Source organism: Apium graveolens, chromosome 5, assembly GCF_009905375.1.
Source record: "Apium graveolens cultivar Ventura chromosome 5, ASM990537v1, whole genome shotgun sequence".
In the NCBI taxonomy this organism is placed as follows: domain Eukaryota; kingdom Viridiplantae; phylum Streptophyta; class Magnoliopsida; order Apiales; family Apiaceae; genus Apium; species Apium graveolens.
In genome coordinates this window covers 56,178,360-56,197,922 of record NC_133651.1, presented here as the reverse complement: position 1 = coordinate 56,197,922, position 19,563 = coordinate 56,178,360, and the positions used below count along the sequence as shown (strand labels likewise).

Genomic DNA, 19,563 nt, shown 5'->3' with positions numbered 1-19,563 from the left:
TGTGTATTCAATTTATTTTAAAAACATTATAAAAAATACGCATATTCAATTTTTAATTTTAAGTGAATACAGATTTTCGTGATGCGTATTTTATTGTAATTAAAATGGAACATGCATATTCAATATATGTATTCTTTACAATTTTTTAAAAAATTAAATGCGCACGATAGATATACATAATCAATGGATGTTTAGGTCGAAATTTCGCGCTGAACGGCATTTTAGACGCTTGAAATCGAAAAGAAATATATTTTGAACAATCTTTCATTAAACTTTAGTAGTTTATTTTGATTTTAATATTGAAAACTGATATTTTGATAGCCGGGACAATATATTCTTATATACTCCTATATTTTTCTTGACAAAACATATTTTGTCAAGGATCTCACCTCTAATTTGTACGATGAGAATTTAGCAGGGGGGAAATGAAGAATACCAACCGCGAGCTTTAAAGATAGGAAACCAACCAATTAGAAACATCCACTGCTCCACGTGTCAGGTTGTGAAACATAGGAAACCTCCTACATGTGAAATAAAATGTAGTCTGAACGAAGAACAAAGAGAAAACACGGAGTCTTATATAAGCGATAAAAACGAGAGGCAGCCAACAGAGAGTGATAAGAATTTGGTTGGGTGGCCAGTTGTATTTCTACAACATTATGACGGCATTTACGGTGGCAGCTTCCAGTTGCATGGCGGCCACCGCCGTCATTATATCTCGCTTGCCTACATGCTCCTCATTGCCTTGCCTTCCACCTAAATTCTCTAAATCACCGGCCTTTTCAACTTCATTTAAAGGAATTTCAGGTACTTTGTAGCAACTTTTTGTTAGTCATGTTATGCTAATTAATCATGTTTATGTCACTACTCTTTACTGAGAGAGAGGGGCCTTGAAGTTCACAGCCCTTCTAGCCAAATTCGGTTTACGGGGTTCTAATTCACATTTATACTAAACCCATATTTTTATACATGAATGCTAGCTTTTGATATTTTTGGCCCAGCTCTTGTTCGCTTTTGGTTGTTGGGCTCTGATTAACATTTTACTATTTTAGTCATACATCATTACATTTGCGTGGGGGAGAGTATATTGGAAAATGAGAGAACTTGTAGCATTGTCACTCGCAGCCTCACAGGCTATGTTCATTTGGTTTGTCAGTCTCGTTACAGTACACTTCGACTTGCATAATTCAATTGGTTTTTATGAACGTATGATGATTATTGTCATTAGCTCAATCCTTTCAACCAGGCACTTAAAACTGTGAAGTATATCTAGTTGGAAATCTACTTAAGTAGCTTTCATCTTGTCAAATTAGCTTTCGAATTAAATTATGTAATTTTCTGGAAGTGCCAAGAACTGAACTTGAAAGGCAAAAAAACTTAATATTTCAAAACCTTCAAAACCGTACAGACAGTGGCGCAACTACATAGAGGCTATTGGGGGTCTAAAACCCCCACTAAGACAAAAAGAATTTACTACTTATATTTAGAAAAAATTTAACGCAAGTACTGAATAAAATCTGTTTTTCCCCATTAAAACAAAAATTTTAAAGAAATATATTAGTTATAAAGTTTTCATCTATTTTAGCCCCCGCATCTCTTTTCTAGCTCTGGCTTTGCCGCTGCATTCAGATGACCTCCTTCTGATGTAATATCATTTCCTGAAATTTTTGCTATGTTATATACTATGTTCCTTTTTGGAGCAATCACTTGCCATTTTTCTGGACTTCCTGTATTACTGTCCTAGCTGGTATATTAACGATGGAACTTGGGGCTCTGTACTTTCACTACACTGACTTGTGTGCAAACTGGATGATGACATAAAGTCAATTTTTCCACCAAACATTTCATGAAAAAAGAAATTTGCACATGCAAGAAATAAGATTGTTTCAAAGAGCTGCATGAACTTACAAATTTTTAAACCAAATCCTACTGGAGTAATATGTGCTAATGATTTCAAAGCACATATGAATCATGTAACCTCAAAGATGTTAAGTTGTAGATGTTATATGTGCAATTTAGCCTTCTGTAATGCATACACTTAAACTTATGGTTTTCTTTTATTCTGCGTTAAGTGTCCAGGAATTCATCTCGGTTCCAGATTAAGGCCTCGTCCACAGAAGAGACTATTGATAGTGGGGAAGTTTTCACAGATATTAAAGAAAAGGTTAAGCAGAGGCCACTAAGAAAATGGCTTACTATGAAAATATGGCAGCATTCTCTTTTTTTTCCCACAATTTCTATACATTTCAAGTAACATGTTACTAAAAATGTTCACTGTTTACCTATATATGTTTGCAGTGGGATGCAGTTGAAAACAAATCTACTGTACTTCTCTATGGTGGTGGAGCGCTGGTAGGACTCTGGATATCGTCCATACTTATTGGTGCCGTCAACTCAGTCCCCTTGGTAACTATTCTAATATGACTAATCCTTGTGGTTTCCTAGTGTTTATTTAGCAAAAGAAAGTTCATTTCTTAAATGAAGCATCTTATTCCGGCATAATTAATTTCTGTAAAGATAAGTATTTTTCGTGATCTTGATCTGCGTAGTGATTTCTTTCCTGAATTTCTTCTGTATATTAGCTTCCGAAGATCATGGAGTTGGTGGGTCTTGGGTACAGCGGATGGTTTGTCTATAGATACCTTCTATTCAAGGTAAAATATTGAACTATACCTCACACATGGTTTCCCGGGATTTAGCTCGAGTTAAATGGTACCATATTAGACTGCTTGCTCATATCATTTCCAGCTAATTTCCTGACATGGATTAAATGCAAATGAGGAGGTTCATATCATTTATAAATCTATTGGCTTATAGCTACTGAGATTCATGTTGCCTGATTTATAAGCTACATGGACATACATATTGGACCCTGTTAGCGAATAAAATATATATATGTGTATTGTGCTTACTGGCTTAATTAGGTCTGCGGCTATTGCTTATGCACAACCTATAGGAGTTGCCATGTTCGTAAGTGAGAGCTACTAATGAATTGATTATACTGTAGTAGGAGCTAGGAAGTATCACCTGAATAGCGCTTACTTCATTTAGGACATCGTATTATCTCAGTTAAGTCATTTGATGATTTTTCAAGCAACTGTTTCAATGTTATATCTTAGAATACGCTTCTGTTCCGCTATTAGCATGTTTTTCGTAATGTCTTGTGAACATTGGAAAATAACGTACCTTATAATCATCATTTTTTATTAGATTGTCCTATTGAGACTTCAATCTATTTCTTCAGGTGTTTAAAACATTATCTCTAAGCACCTTTTTTATCTTGCTCTGTGATTACATGAGTGATTCTGTTCTAACGGGACATAGTTTTGAGACGTGATGTAATATGAAAATTTTCCGTTATCTTTTCTCAGTCAAGTAGAAAGGAGCTAGCAACAGACATCGAATCATTGAAGAAGAAGATTGCAGGGACTGAATAATTTTTGAAGATTTGTCATAACTATAAATATATGTACAAGAGGCATTTGCTCTTGTATAGTTGTATAGCTTTCATATGTTTTCCTAGAAATCTTGATGCGTAAAGGAAGCTTGGTAATCGCATAGAACTCGTTTTCTGCAGCATTTAAACATATTTGAAATTCCACCTAGTTTGTTATTTATAATTAGCCTCTTCTGATAGTAGGAGCAATCAGCAAGTGAAGTATTTCATGGTTGTCAAAAATATATTCTTAATCTTGCAAAACACAAGTAGGTTGTAAGAAGCATGTAAGGATTGTTACTCATTATCCTTTTGTGGCCTGCTTAGAAAATTTGAATTGATTTAATATTTGATGATCAAAACACACTCAGATATCACCTGAGTTGTCAAAAACAATTGTTTTGTCAATCTATACTGATCTCGTATAAAAAGATTTTAGCAGATTTATTCACTCCCAGATAGTCCAGTCTTTAGACTGTAGTGCATAGTAAAAATTAAAGTAGATAACATTCTGAAAATATCATTTCTACCTTTGCAGTAAAAACTCAGCATGATGTTGACTGGAATTTACAAATGGGCAATGTGACCCCATGCATGTTAGTGAAATCAACTCTGTCCATGAGCCCTTTAAATTTGGAAACCAAACAAACGATTACCTGTAAGGCTGCCTGAAAGTTGCAAGGAACACACACACACAGACATACATCTGTGAGTAGTATACAAGTTGCTTGCTCATACGTAGTAATCACTCAGTGTAACTGAGCCTACATTCAAACAACTGTGATGGTCATGGTCCTTATGGACCTCTACCTCTCATATACTGCCTGCTTCTCAGACCAATACAATTGACCAACAAAACATGTGTCCTGCTTCATGCAATCTCTGAATAGTAGATTGGTTGATAGTTCGAACTACTGCATGTATATAGCATAATTACAAACTCCATAGCATGCATTATATGATATTACTGTACAGTGTACACTTAATATAGGGCACAACAGAAAGTTTGAAAATCCTTTATAATTACTTTAAAACATCAGTACATACAGGGACGGAGGCAGGGGGTGGCCGCCGGGCCCCAAACTCCTGTATAGTCGTGAAATTAGTATTAAAATTTATGAAAAAAATTTATATATTTATATATTTAGTAGTAAAAAAAAATTATTTTGAATGTTCGCCCCTCAAAAATATATAAATTTTATGAATTTAGTACTAATATTAGTGATATTTACAATAGTTACGAATTTAGATACACAAATTCAGGTATATTTTGTACATTAAAATTTTAAAAATAATATTTATTAATTTATTTAATATATATTAAATTAAATATATATATTAGTTACTCGGAAAAAAATTCCGCCGCCCCAAAATCGGGATTCTCGCTCCGTCCCTAGTACATATACTACATCCTCCGCTATTAACGGCTCCTCTAAAGTAGTCGTTAGTATGAATATATCTTTCAATTTTTCAGGTTTGTATAAAAATCTAGAAATAGACCGAGGGAGTACATAAAATGTATGTTGTGATAGGGGGGGCGGGGGGGGCACACATCAAACTGTTGACATGAACACAAGTTTTAAGAATTTGATTGATTCATTCAAATCCTCCTTTTTCTTCTGCTTAAATGTTTGGCTAAATCATCACTTGAACTCTGCAAGCCCAATCCCATAAAGGAGACAAGAATAGAGCTCCAAATAAAATGAATAACTGGTTTTTAAGCTCACACTAGAGGACTAGACACACGTTTTATTAAAACCCTTAAATAGCCCAACCATAATTTGATCATGTCCCCCCCTTACTTTTTCATAAGCATTTCCATTGATCTTATAAGTACATTTATCACATGCTAAAATTGCACCAACATAGCAACTTTTAAACCAATAATCATGGTAGATTACCAACTAATATAATTATATATACATATTTGATAATATACTAAAAACTTCACCCCTCCTCTAATATCTGCAAACCATATTATCTTATACTCCTATAGTTGGGCATTAACTTTATTCCATACAAATGACTAGGAATCACCAAACAAATCTTCAACATCATCCCATGCACAAGACTTGAAATCCTTGACAAAATCAAATGAAACACTCTCTTCATCATCCAAACACCTCCCATCTTCAACCACACTCATCATCTCTCCATAAACCAACGGCGAGGATGCACTCAAATAACATGACTCAAAATCATCCAATCCCCATATTCCATCTTTTAAATCAACCTCTTCAGCCGGTTTCCAGTCACTATTCATCACTTCACTCTTACCCCTGAACCTAAAAACTGAAGTGGGAGATTCCACCTCAGTTTCTTCTATCTTACACTCCACCTCCGGCACTACTTCCGGCGCCGGAATATTTTCCGGCAACTTCAAAAAATTTGTTAAAGCATTTGCACCTCTGATTTCAAGAGCAGCTTTATCATATACAAATGCAGCTTCCTCTGCTGTATCATATGTACCTAACCATATTCTACCACCACGAGAACTATCGCGTATCTCAGCTGCCCATTTGCCCCATGGACGCCACCGTACACCTCGATATTTGGGACAGTTTGGTGGGACCAGTTTTTTCACATTTGGCTTGGCGTGCCTCTCTGTTTTCTTTTTCTTAACAACCCCTTTTAATGTTTCCGGCGATTTCTCCGAGAAAGCTCCGATCTTTATCTCACTTATATACTTTTTCTTGATTTTCCGGCGAGTCATGTATTCATTTTGTACATCATCATCACTCGAAGAATCAGTGGCATCCGAGTCAGTGCAGACAATCCGAACGACCCGAGAAAGATTCTGTGGACCCCACTTCGCCGCCGGCGAGGAAAGCTGTTTTGAGGTGAAAGTCCGGTGAACTTTGTAAGTCACCGGGGACAAATCGTTTGAGTGGTTCATTTTTCCGGTGGAATCTTAAAAGAAAAATGAATGAGATTTTAATTACTGTTTTTAAGAGTTAGTGAAAGAGTAACTGTAAAAAAATAAAGTAGGGGGGTGAATATATAACAGTCTAAATCAATTAAAATCGAGTTTGAAATTTACTTAAAACAAAATAGATAGAGATTCAAGGAGTGAAGTAAGGGGAGAAGTTAAAAGATTAGAACTAATTTATAGGACAAAAATAATATCTGGTCATTTACTTGGGGAACACTTTTCATTTTGAATCCTTTATATTATTGGTACGGAGTACAATGTATTTTTTATTTTATTTTTTCAGATTTTTATAATTCAATTACTAGTGTGTATATATGGAATTACTTGGGGACTACTTTTCAAAGGATTGAATAGAGGAACTCCCGAACATTTGAATCATATCATTTTCGGTATATTGTAACATTTCCCTTGTTTGTCATATATTTTCCTCATTTTTAATGACTCTTTGATTGATTACCATCCATATTATGATTCCAATTAAAAATGAAAATTCAAAATAATAAAAAGACGAACAGAGATGTGCATTTTTATTAAAACTGATATTTGAATATCTGACTCCGATTTATAATTTTCTTGAATTAATTTAAAAGACCCCATGGTATTTAATGGTGGAGAATCGAAAACTCCCAAAAAAAATATGCTTAAATTACAATTGACCTCGAAAATCATAATTATTCAATGGAAAAAAATGAGTTTCTTTCGCTTATTATTATATGCATGTAAGTGTAAAGTTTGATTCTTTCTTCCACATTTATAATTTACAGTATCTTTATAATTTTGGGGATAAATAAAAGGGATTTAAGAACTAATGGATTTTATGAAGAAATTGAAGATAAGTTGAAGTTGTGACACAACGCACAGTGACCAATTTGGATGAAAAACCTACCAGCACACATAAAAAGGGATGTCTTGTGCTGAAAATGCAACACCTTCATGAATCATGACTTTACAAATTACAATAGGGAAGCGCTTTTATGAATCAATATTTTTAAATTATTAACCGATGCTAAGAATATATCGGGCACTTCTTAATACGGGATGTAAAAAAATTGAATATTGTCAAAGACAAAGAAGTGCAATAATGTTAATTATAAAAAAAATACATAAAAGAAATACAAAGAATACCGGTATACTATTACAAAAATAAATAAATAAAATACTAATTTGGAATTATGTAAACTTCAGTAGAATATTATTATTAAGATAAACAAGAGATTTATTATCTTTGTGTAAAGAGAAAATATGTCAACCGGCAAAAATAAAACAGGAAAATAAATCTGTATGGAGAGAGTTCACCTGGATACTCCCTTTTTAATTGTTATGTTTGGTTCATTGCTTGGTGTACAAGGATTAAATTAATCATATTTTTAATTGAGTCAACAAGGGGTTTAAACTATTTAGCCCCCAAAAAACGAACCAAGGTGTTGAACTCAACTACCTAATCCCAACTCCTCAACTAAGGAGGTTTAGAGCCTCCCCAACGATTTCTTTGTTGAGGCACTTCACTTCAAATTGGACGAGTTTATTTTTTATTTTTAAAATATTTATATTCAGTTAGTTAAGCAATTCAGAATTACAACAGTTAATTATATAATTTATTTATTAATTTTTCAACCTAATTGTATAATCAATTAGTAAGTCTCTTTCAATTTATTAATAAAATATGTTCTGAATTTCCGCAAAAAAATAGAAAAAAATTTCTTCTCACTCTTCAATTCTAAGAGCTACTGGGCACTTTTCACTATTATTTTATTAATAAATTTATAAGAAAACATTTTCTCACCATCAACTTTTTTTTTATTTTAATGCACATAATTTATTTTTAATAATATAAAATAAAATAAGTAAAGAGATATACTGGGGCCCAAACCATTGTTTGGGTTAGCGTAGAATGGACCTAGTATTATTTTAAACGGTATTGTCCTAAAATATCTACTCTCTCTTTTTTCCTGTGACGACGCACTTTCGTTGCAGAAGTTCTAGTTTGATGGCCTGGCGATCAAATGCTACAACTTACCCTCCACATTACGTGCAGACAATAAAAAGACATGTAAAAATATAAAAGACAATTATAGATTTTCTTGTTAACCATAAAAATTTTGCACGAATAAATGATGCTTACCAGAAGGCAGCAACAAAATACACACAACACTTCATGCCTTGACAAATTGGTATGCATATTTAAAACAGAGTGGGTAACAAACTCATAACATATAATGATCACAGAAACAATAATTTCGGGCGACTTAATTTAAAAGAAGCAATCTAAACCATAATTTCTGTACTTTTGAAGATAAAATTCAAGTCCTAGTTGAAGTTTCAATTCCTTAACTGGGAAGGTGGAGGGCACACCAATTTATACATAGAGATATCACTGGATTTCTGGGAATCATCCTAGTAAATCATCACATTAGCCCATGGCATACTTCTGGGTCCAGCTCCTTGCAGTTGTCTCGTACTTGGAGCGGTCGGTTTTGTACATATGGGCAATTTCTGGCACCAAAGGGTCGTCGGGATTGGGGTCCGTCAAAAGTGAACAAATAGAAAGTAACACCTGATAAAATGGAAATCAAGTACTTTATTATTTAAACTTAGATATCTGTGATCAAAACATCTGAACCTTCTTATAGTTGAATATGTAAAGTGATGCAGTAGTTCATTTTATATGGTTCAATCTGCACAAATAGTCCATTACCCACTTCGCTAAATGGAAAATAAGTATTTTTGGTAAGTAGTAGTCACTAGTCACTATCAAACACCCTGAGTGATTCTTAACCAAAACAACAATAACCGAAAAACAAATAACCGAAACAAATATCAAGCAGATGTCTGATATATTTTCTTTTTATAAGTAACACAATAACCGAAAAACTCATTAGATGACACACAACATTATGAAAGAAAAAATCACCTTTGATATAGTTAGAGCCGGACTCCACTGCTCCTTCAATATGTCAAGGCAAATACTGCCATTGCTATTAATATTTGGATGGAATACCTTTGTCCTAAAAGCAACCTGTGAAACCCAGGACAGAACTTGTAATGATGAATATACGAAGTAGAAACAAGAACAATGATAAAACTGGGTGGATTAACCACAGATAATTCACTACCTCAAGTGTTTCCCAACCACAGAAAAGACAAAAAACTACGGATTGCAACTTATCAACGAAGAAGACTCAATTCAATATTAAAAAATATTCCAAAAAACAAGTCTAATGAAACAGTGGTACAACGTACAAATGCAGAGAATAAAACCTTAACGGACTAAGGCACATAAACGGTTGGTCTTGTTACAATGAAACTCATAGCCGAAGTGTGTACTACTATAGATTACCAATATTCTGAAAATTAACTCTTTCTTGTTTATAATAAGATTCCTCATCAAGAGATAATTTAAATTCAATAACCCGTCTCGAGTTAATTGTTAGCAAGAAAATATGTTTACCTTAAAAGACAAGTAAAAAAACCCATAGGAATTTTACAAACTCTATGGCCAGTTACGGACAGAGAATATAATTTTAGGAGGGTCTGCTTTACATAATAATATTTTTAAAAATATTATTACATTTAAAAGGAATTGAAGAACAAAAAGATAAATATAAAAGTAACACGTCATTATGTTATTAGAAAATTAATTAACTGTATGATAGTTAAAGGTATTAATATTTTTTTAAACTTGTAAAAATAAATTTAATGGAAAATTTTACAAGGTAAAACCAAAATAGAACTACAAGATGCATGTACAATTATGAAGATACTGGTCGGAAGTTGTAAAACAAAGAGAATAGTAACATAAACAAATACCCCATTATCCCAATAAGATTCGAACACCGGTCTCCAACCAAATTATAGAGTTAGCGCCCAGCTGATCTACAAAATATTCTATTGAAAAAGGTTTACTACCTTTTATCCGCCGGCCACAAAAAAACAAGAAAAAAGAGGTATACTACCTTTTTCTCCGCAGGTTGACAGGCCAAAGTGGTATACTACCTTTCGGTCTAGTGTGGTCAATTTGACTGAAAGTTAAAAAAAGGACTACTATTTTAAAATAGAGGGGGCATATTTATATGCCATTCACATATACTTTTCTTTTGTTGCTTTGACTGATTGGTTTAGGCCATGAGATCTGACACTCAAACACCACATATACTGTGTTAGATTCTTTGACTGAAACGCAGACACTTGAGCAACTAACAGAAAGGCCACATGTGAGATGAACTTGAAAAATGCAATTATAAAAAGATGAGAAGATATATTGGCAGAAAAAATAACAAAAAACGGATAAAACATCTTATTTGAAATTTTTTAAAGCAAACCATCTTTCAATTTCATCAGAGTTTTACTTTTAACTTTTGCCATGGAACTTTATCTAATATACTTTATTCATTAATAAATTATGTCACGTCCTTGTTTCCATGTCCAAAAAATAAAACAGAGACCCCATATTCACAATTTATATAATTTTGCATACGAGTTCATGTAACAAAACATATGATAACAAGTAACTCACTGGTCTGTTGCATATATGTTTATGTACAAATACACATGTTATCCAGTTCCTACTTTAAAACCAAACATACCCGGTACATCCCGCTCGTACAATAGGGTTCAGGGAGGGTACGTAAACCGCTAGACTTTACCTACTCTTCTACTCTATAGTAAAGAGAACCTGCACTTGAATGAAATAGACTCTAGTTCTTACTTCCATTATGTAAACATGTACTCCCTCCATCCCACAATACAAGTCTCTTTTGGAAAAATTATGCTTATTAGGAAAACAATAATTTGGTGATGTTATTCCACCTATACCCCTCATAAATGCATTGAGTCTATAAAAATATAAGTTACTCTAGACTCATACTCACCTCTCATTAATTGTTATAAAATTTTCAAAAAGGGTAATTTAGGAAAATTGACCACATATTTGCTTCAGAAGTTGGAAATGGACAAGTATTATGTGAAAAAAATTCTAACAAAAGAGACTACTATAGTGGGAAGGAGGGAGTAATTACGAGATTGTAAACATCGACTGTTTTTTTAGACTCATAAGTGAGTAAATACGCATTTGTAGCTAGTGCATTTGTATTGGCACAACTCATACATACAAAAAAGATTTATAATAATTGAACCACTTTTTTTGAAGTCACGACAGAACTTGTCTTGTGCAGCCGCTTTAAACTCAGTAGTGAAGCACAAGCACCACATTATACTTGGTATTAACCTCAAACCTCATTTACACAACTAACCTAGAGCGAATTTAAGGGGATTTTAATTATGCTATAATGCAACTAAGATCCATCAAACTGGAGTTTCCCTGTGATTTTTACCAAGTCAATTCAGTCATAATAATGTTGTGATTTCTTTTCATATTCACTATCATTATCTTATTTGCTCTATTATACAAATTTAATTTGTTAACTTTAAGAGATAAGGGTCAAACTCCTACACAAAGACATGTCATTCCTGATCCAGGATCAAGCAACTTCTGCGACGAAAATAGTATATTAGAGAAAAAGCATTTATCTTCCTGATATTCAAACAATTGCTGAAAGCAGATATTCAGATAAATTAACTTATAACCCTCTATAATCATTTTCATAAGACTTTAAATTGGGAGGGAAAATTGAAAAAGTAGTAATAAAACTAAGCAGGCACTTGATGCTACTAGAAACTAGATAATTTTTATTTCATGAGATACCTTTGGAGGCTTAAATGGATAGTCTGGTGGAAAATGGATAGTAACTAAGAAAACTCCTCCAGCATATGGACTGTCAGGAGGTCCCATTATTGTAGCTTGCCAGTGAAACATATCTTCGGCAACCGGACCTGTTTAAAAAACTTACATCATTAGTGTTCTCATAAGGAACTGGACAATAAACATTTCAAAATATTAAAAGAACATAATGTTAAACATGTTATATCAGTGGCATTTGTGTGGCCACGTCTGGGCTACATATTCCCAACTACTCCTTTTCTCAGCACTAATTTCTTCAACATTTTTACACTCATTGCTACCCATCATTTCATATACATACCCAACCACTCATTAAATATTCTACGCTTTTCTCTTCTCTTGCATCTCTTAACAGTTTGGTGAGCTTTCAAGACAAGTCTGAATAGAAGGTCCGTCTGTCTAAACTATTACTTCAGGCATTATTAGGTCAAACTGCAGCCCAAAGAAGTGGTCGACCGTGGGGATCTATGTATCAGGTTGTGAGGCGTTGCGGCTATGAGAGGGAGATAAAAAGTTCTGACTGAATTGTGATAATGGGGGAGGTTTTGAAAAAAACACTCTAGTCTCTATTGAATACATAATAGTTATAATAGACGGATTTGAAATTGTAATCTCTTTTATCTAGTGAAGTTGTTCTTATAGATGTAGGCTTGACAACCACATACAATTTCTTATCTCTTTTACTGTTATATTGTTGATTTTTGTCTCCATTATTACAATACAAATTTGTGGGATCTAAGCACAAGGATTAAGATAGCTTCCACATAAACATTGGCATCATACCACGTATAGGCTACATCACTTCAACTTATTTACACTAATTTTCATCCATCATTCCTATTATACACATATGTTAAACAACTTTCTAAACTGAGCTAGTTCTCAAGAAGCATCGGGATAGAAGGTCATCGTGCCCACACACTTTAGTGAATTAGACGCATAATAATAAGTATAATACAAAAAGGTGTTTTAAAAGAAACACTTCAGGTTAGAATATTGCCCTCGAAGGTGGTCCCACTGGGTTCTGTAGCACCAGTGTTGTTTGGGTTGTCACTTGTGGGAGGGAGAATAATGAAGTGCAGGAGGTTTTGAAAAGAAACACGTTTGTGAATTAGAGGCAAAATAATAAGATAAGACTCCATTTGAGTTAGAATTCAGCGCCAGTACCTGAATTTATAATCTCAAAGTTAGTACTCTTCTCGATGTAGGCTTGTCAAACCACGTTGAATCTCAATTGTTTTGTCTCTTGCAGGCCAAAATCTGCCTAGTATTTAAATAATAATTAACCCAATCCAATAAATCACCCAAAGTTGGTAAGTAAGCTGACTATATGCCTTGTAGTTTTGCCCAATGCCCCTGCATTATCCTCCTCATTTTCAAAATTAATTGTCCACAATTAAACAATAATTGCATCTAAACATTTTGTCCTCAATCGAGCCTCTCATTTGTCCCAAATAGGATTCCTTTATGCCATGTTTAGGAACATGCATTTCATTTGAAATAATAGATTTCCAATGACATAATTTCAGTTGTCATTTCAAATTCTCGGATTTGTAGTAAAATCTGAATGCCTGGAATTTTAAATGAAATCCAAATCTAAATTCTTTTACTTAAACAAACATGTTATTTGGTCAAATCTAGAATTTCAAACGAAATCCAAGTTCTCAAACGGGCACTTAAACCTCTTTAACTAGTGCTTTTGGAATATCCGACGTTACATAGGACGGCGAATGATTGAAATGGGTTACAAGAATGTATACGTTAAAGGGAAACTTGACGAATCGGTTACAATAGAACACTGGTTACAATAGAACACTGGGGAATGTTAGAACGAATAGGTAAGATAGTTTTTTCAAAATCTTAATACATTTTTAGAATAATATTATGACTAAAATTTTGAATATGGTTTCACAATTCATTTGGAATACTAAATACAAGTTAAAGAATTCTTCTCGTTTAAAAGTTATTATTTCAATCATTAATTTTAACTCACATTTATTGTTTTCTATACTACTAATCTATAAAACAAGTACAAATTTGAAAGATAACTAACAAAATAATTTCTATTGTCACAAAATCTTAAATTTTGAAGTAATAATTTTAAAATTTACATTGTAACTTCTACTATTTTTCTATATTGCTAAAACGGAGATATTGAGCTTTTAAAAAAAATTTATTAGTATATTTTTATTTTTTAATTTGAAATTTAATGTTTTGATTTGAAAATGGTATACACACAATCCACATATATATCATTGACCATTGTCAAACAGCTATCACGTTAAACAAGGCACCTTCTTTGTTCCTTCATGTTCTCTTTCATCGTGCCTCTTAATTATATCAGTCTTCTTTTTTTTCTTTTCTTCGTTCCCCGTTCTTTTTCCTAGTAAAAACTGCTAGGTCACAATTCGTAGGAATTGATGATCTGATGCGCAAACTGGAATATAAGGCACTTTTCCCTGCTTAAATCTCTAGTTCAATACAAAAAACAAGGCTCCCTAAAAGCTGAACACTTAATCAAACTCATTGCAGGTGTTTAAAATTAGTATCAAAATAAGAGATTTCTGACATAATTTAAAATCACTTTGAAAAAGGATTTTAGCAATTATATAAGAACTAGGGTTCTTGAAACGTGACTGAATGAGAGAGGATTAAGAGTTTAAATTCGACAGAGCCTAACACCTCTCAATGGAATAGAAGAGGTATGAGCTATTTTATTACAACAAATTTCCCTGACCAACTAAATCAACCAACCCAAAATCAAGATATAACATCTCAGCCACACTGAAAACAGAAGCAATAAAAAACGAACATCTTAAAGTCAGCCTCCGCTTAAATCTAAACTATATAGCAGCCCTTGCAATCCATCACATCTTACACTATAGTTATCACAAATTAAACATTTATTCTTTATATTAAATAAAAATAAACAACAATTAAAGAAAAACAGAGCTCCCAAAACTGAACTGACCTAAAATCGCAAACAAATCACTCAAAACTTTCGGCAACTACAACAACATTTCAACCTAACTAACACCTATACATGATCAGAATATAATTATCTGTTAAAATCAAACAAACAACCCTAACAGCCAAATTAGGCATATATACGATACAGATCGGAAACACTAACAACACAAATCATTCAATACAGCTAAAGCAAACAATTGGAAAAGAACATAAAGATATACCAGCGCTACACGAGACAGGTGGATCCTTCTGAAGATCCTTGAGCTCCTTTAAAATCCGTTTAGAAGCCATCCAGCAAACAAATCTACAAGATCTGCACGATTTTATATTTCTAACAATAATTTGAATAAATTAAGATAGGAGAAAATAATAATAAAAATGTTATTACCAGGGGAGAAACTAACCTGATGAGGAACGAGAGATGGGGGATTGAAGAAAGTCCACCCCTTTAAATTTTCTGATTTTATGTACCAGTTGTTATTGTTATTACTAGCCTGCAATAAAGTTTATCATATTATTTATAATTTTTTAATAATGAAATAATTTTTTATAAAAATTTATTAAGAAAAATTGTGAAATTATATTTATACAAATAATTTTAATATAAAATTTTTGTTGTTTTTATTGTTACATACATATTTTTATTGAAATTTCATATTTTTCTAAATTTAAAATCTTCAAATTATATATATACACTATTTCAGCCGCTCTAAATATATAATATTATATGTAAATATTTTTCAATTTCATGCAAAATTGTACAATAATATTTTAAATTTCATTCATATTTTTTTCTAAATCATCTCTTAATTATTAATATTTTTAAGTTTTTTAATACAATTATAAATAATAATTTCTAGTTATAATATTTTTATATTTTTAAATTTTCTTTTAAAAAATGCTATATTTATTAATTTAGTCTTATAATTTGATTTCATTTACTTTTAATGGTAACATATCTTTTAAACATGTCAAGTAATATACTTCGGATTTTTTTATATTTGTTAACTTATTACAACTATATTTTTGCAAAATGTTAATTTCAATAAATCTAAATATCTACTTTCTGTATAATTTTACATTATATTTAATAATTTATTGTTATTTTTTTTAGCATAAATATTGAAAATATACGTGTAAGTAAAATTTGTAACTAAAAATTTAAAGTCACCTTAAAACTTTTTCAATAACATATCTATGTGGTGATTATTATTTTACCAAATAATAGTGTAGTAAAATTTATTTTTACATATTTATTATTAGTACTTTCACTTATTTATATTTTTCTAAATTATATTTTATATAATACATTTTTAAACATGTCAAGTAATATATAATATATTTTTAAGTTTTTTATATTTATTTTGTAGTGGTTATGTTATGGTTATTATATTTTATGTAAAAACATGTTACATTTTTTCGTTTTTCGTGTTAATTTGATTCTCTATTTTTTCTGGAATTTATATTTATTTATGTATTATATATTTTTATTTATATTAATATTTTGATATATTATAATAGTTTAACTTTACTTATTTTACATATTATAAATTTATTATAAACAATTATAGTTTATTGTGAAAATTATCTATTCATATTATTTATAATTTTTTAATATTGAAATAATTTTTTTATAAAAAATTTTAAAAATTGTGAATTATTTATAGACGGTTTTTTAATATTAACCTTTTGTTATTTTTATTGTTATATACAGATTTTCATAAAATTTCATATTTTTATAAATTTAAAATCTTTAAATTATATACACCCATATGCATTATTTCAGCCGCTCTAAATGTATTAAATTATATATATAAATATTTTTCATTTTCCTGCAAAAATTGTAAAATAATATTTTTAAATTCCATTCACGATTTTTTGTAAATTAACTTTGAATTAATAACATTTTTAATTGTTTTAATACTATTATAAAGAATAATTGCTATTTATACTTTTAAAAGTATACTTAGAAATATATTTCAATCTCATTTATTTTTGCAAAGTGATTCTCAAATTAAGAATAATTTTGAACTATATTTGATACAATTAAAAAGAATAATAACTAATCATACATTTAAAAAGACTTAAAATGAATATTAGTTTTTTCATATTAGTTTTAGGCTTATGCTTATCAACATATATGCACGTCACACTCTGTTTCCCAACCATTTTTTTCAAAAGTAAATTACTACTTTAGCCACTATTTCCCAACCTTTTTTTTCAAAAGTAAATTAATACTTTAGCCATGACGACCAAACCAAACCATCAAAACTCTTTTACTCTAATTATGTCAGTCCCTTAACAATATGACAAGAATTACAGAAGAGGGGTTGAATGGAATTCTTGAAACTTTTTCTTGAAATAAAATGTTCTAACTCAAATATAAATATAAGTGTATTGATTAGCACAATGCGAAATAAAACTTAAGTGAATCAAAACACATGTAATTAAAAATAAGAGTCTTTAAAAACTTTCTGGTGGATTTGAATGATTCCACCAGAGATATATATTATATATCGAGAGAACTCTGTGTAATGTTACACAGCTGCTTACAAATGTTGAACTACTGAGAATACAGAGAAATGCTAAGAATTCAGCTTACAAATGTTTCTCTATTGTTGTATCTCAGATCTATGTTTCTATTTGCTACTTCTTGGTTTATATATTACCAAGATTACAAAGTCAAAAGACAGGATCATTATAAAAACTATCGGATCTAATACTTTGCTACTTTGTTCTCTATTACCCAGTTAATAGGCTTCCTCATTTCATTTGCATACACTTCGACGCATGTGACTATGCTGTCACTGTCAACTGATATTTGAATTCTTTATCCGTTGAGTGCATGATCATCCGTCGATTTTATGATCATCCGTTGATGGCTTCATTGATCATCCGTCGACTGCTATATTGAACATCCATTGATAGCCATTTGATCATTCGTCGACTGCTATATTGAACATTCGTTGATAGCCATTTGATCATCCGTCGACTGCTTTGTTAATCATCCGTCGGTAGCTATTTTGGCACTTGACTTCAATTCATTTATGCAGAATTACAAGACATCATCTATGTACAATTAATCAACATATTCTGCATATCTAGTTAAAGTCAACATGACTTATATGCTACTACAGAATCTATACAAAGGTGTATGCAGAAATGTGCTACAGACTCATTATTACATAAGCTACTCACTCGATGGATAATAAGTCATCATCCGTCGGGACTATAATGAGTTATCCGTCGGGACTATAATTCTTATCCGTCGAGTGCTACATTATTTCACTAAGTAAAATTTACTTAGGTGTTTTGTTTAAGTAATCATCAAGTACACAACATATGCACAACAATCTCCCCCAATTTATATCTACTGGAATTGTAGCCATAAATTAAGAGATACTTGATGATAACAAAATACCCTAAACATACAGCTTTAAAGAAAAGTAGATAAACTGAAAAGTGCTTCAATTAATCAAAATGTACAAAGTTTAGCTCACAGTCATTTTCAATATGCTCCTCTAGTCTTAGCAGATTTTTCTAGTTCCTTGAAGGTCTGGATCTTCTTCCAAACTTTCTGTTGTTTTCATCAATCTGATTTTGGAGCTGCCTGTGGAATTCCAGTTCATCAGATTCTGAGATATTTAGCTTTTCTTGCATTTCCAAGAGAGTCTCATTGCTGGAGATGCTCAATTGGTCTTCTAATCTGAAGAATCTTCTCACACCTTTGTCATCTATGAACTCCATCAGCCAGTATGGCCTTAGATGCACTCTTTTCCCTGTGTATGGGATGATTAGAGTATTTGGGAGTGCATCTTTAGCTCTAACACTCCTTAGTTCTTCAATCTTCTTCAATACTAGTCTTCTTGCAGTGATATTGAACCCAAAGTTCTTCTTGAAAGATGAATAAACTTTAATCAGTACAGCTTGGCTTTCTTGAAGAATCCTATGAAGTGGCCACTGAATCTCCTTTCCTCCTTTGTACTTGAACACTAACCTTTCAGGTAGGTTTCCGTATGCATCAATTCCTCTCACCTCATCTAGTTCATCCAGATAGAGGTTTAGATCATAAAATTCTTTGATGTCACACAAGTACAAGTAGTCTCCCTTATTGACTTTGGGCTGAGCTTTAACTACAGATTTGGATTTTAGAGGTGACAACTTCACTTTCTTGACTGCTCTTGACTTTGTCCTTTTTGGCTTGCTAAGGATTGGTAGATTGAAGTCTGGAATTGGTATGTTCTCCCATTCTATTGGCTCATCCTTGGGCACAATAGGTTCACCATGAATATTCTTGTAGGGATTCACCACCCTTATGTCTTCAAATACCACAGAGGGCTTTGTTGCTTGAGTTATAGTTGGTGTGGATTCCTTAGGAAATTGATCTTCCAATTCCTTGTCAACAATATCCAGTTTCCTTTTAGTTCTCTTAGCCAATTGCTTCTTTCTTGGAGATTTCTTCTCTTCAACTTGCTTCCTTGATTCAGT

General features: G+C 32.0%; 3 protein-coding genes across 4 annotated transcripts; 1 reads left to right on the top strand and 2 right to left on the bottom strand.

Annotated features, from left to right (window-relative positions):
* Positions 1-553: 553 nt before the first annotated feature.
* On the top strand, positions 554-3,620 carry LOC141724046 (protein CURVATURE THYLAKOID 1A, chloroplastic-like). The gene is made up of 5 exons (XM_074526033.1): positions 554-807; positions 2,073-2,164; positions 2,299-2,406; positions 2,583-2,654; positions 3,372-3,620. Exons 1-5 carry the CDS (start codon positions 660-662, stop codon positions 3,435-3,437), a joined length of 486 nt encoding a protein of 161 aa, XP_074382134.1. The 5' UTR covers positions 554-659; the 3' UTR covers positions 3,438-3,620.
* A 1,583-nt stretch (positions 3,621-5,203) lies between these two features.
* Positions 5,204-6,720, bottom strand: LOC141661429 (pathogenesis-related genes transcriptional activator PTI6-like). The gene has a single exon (XM_074468439.1). The coding sequence runs from the start codon at positions 6,330-6,332 to the stop codon at positions 5,463-5,465; it is 870 nt and encodes a 289-aa protein (XP_074324540.1). The 5' UTR covers positions 6,333-6,720; the 3' UTR covers positions 5,204-5,462.
* Positions 6,721-8,528: 1,808 nt separating this feature from the next.
* On the bottom strand, positions 8,529-15,557 carry LOC141724045 (ubiquitin-conjugating enzyme E2-17 kDa-like). 2 transcript variants are annotated; one of them, XM_074526032.1, is made up of 5 exons: positions 15,480-15,557; positions 15,297-15,379; positions 12,070-12,197; positions 9,280-9,384; positions 8,529-8,922 (listed from the first exon to the last, which is right to left on the bottom strand). In XM_074526032.1, the coding sequence occupies exons 2-5, from the start codon at positions 15,364-15,366 to the stop codon at positions 8,779-8,781; spliced, it is 447 nt and encodes a 148-aa protein (XP_074382133.1). In that variant the 5' UTR covers positions 15,367-15,379; positions 15,480-15,557; the 3' UTR covers positions 8,529-8,778. The 2 variants fall into 2 exon arrangements, with proteins under 2 accessions (XP_074382133.1, XP_074382132.1); XM_074526031.1 differs by having other exon boundaries at positions 15,297-15,388; positions 15,480-15,543.
* Between the last annotated feature and the right edge of the window lie 4,006 nt (positions 15,558-19,563).

Excerpts from the sequence above, each read along its gene's own strand:
- LOC141724045 (XM_074526032.1), bottom strand. The coding sequence starts at position 15,366 with ATGGCTTCTAAACGGATTTTAAAGGAGCTCAAGGATCTTCAGAAGGAT. Across the intron at positions 12,198-15,296 it reads ACCTGTCTCGTGTAGCGCTG|GTCCGGTTGCCGAAGATATG; the intron begins GTATATCTTTAT and ends TTTTTTAAACAG. Across the intron at positions 9,385-12,069 it reads ATCCATTTAAGCCTCCAAAG|GTTGCTTTTAGGACAAAGGT; the intron begins GTATCTCATGAA and ends TGGGTTTCACAG.
- LOC141724046 (XM_074526033.1), top strand. The coding sequence starts at position 660 with ATGACGGCATTTACGGTGGCAGCTTCCAGTTGCATGGCGGCCACCGCC. Across the intron at positions 808-2,072 it reads TTCATTTAAAGGAATTTCAG|TGTCCAGGAATTCATCTCGG; the intron begins GTACTTTGTAGC and ends TTCTGCGTTAAG. Across the intron at positions 2,165-2,298 it reads TCACAGATATTAAAGAAAAG|TGGGATGCAGTTGAAAACAA; the intron begins GTTAAGCAGAGG and ends ATATGTTTGCAG.
- LOC141661429 (XM_074468439.1), bottom strand. The coding sequence starts at position 6,332 with ATGAACCACTCAAACGATTTGTCCCCGGTGACTTACAAAGTTCACCGG.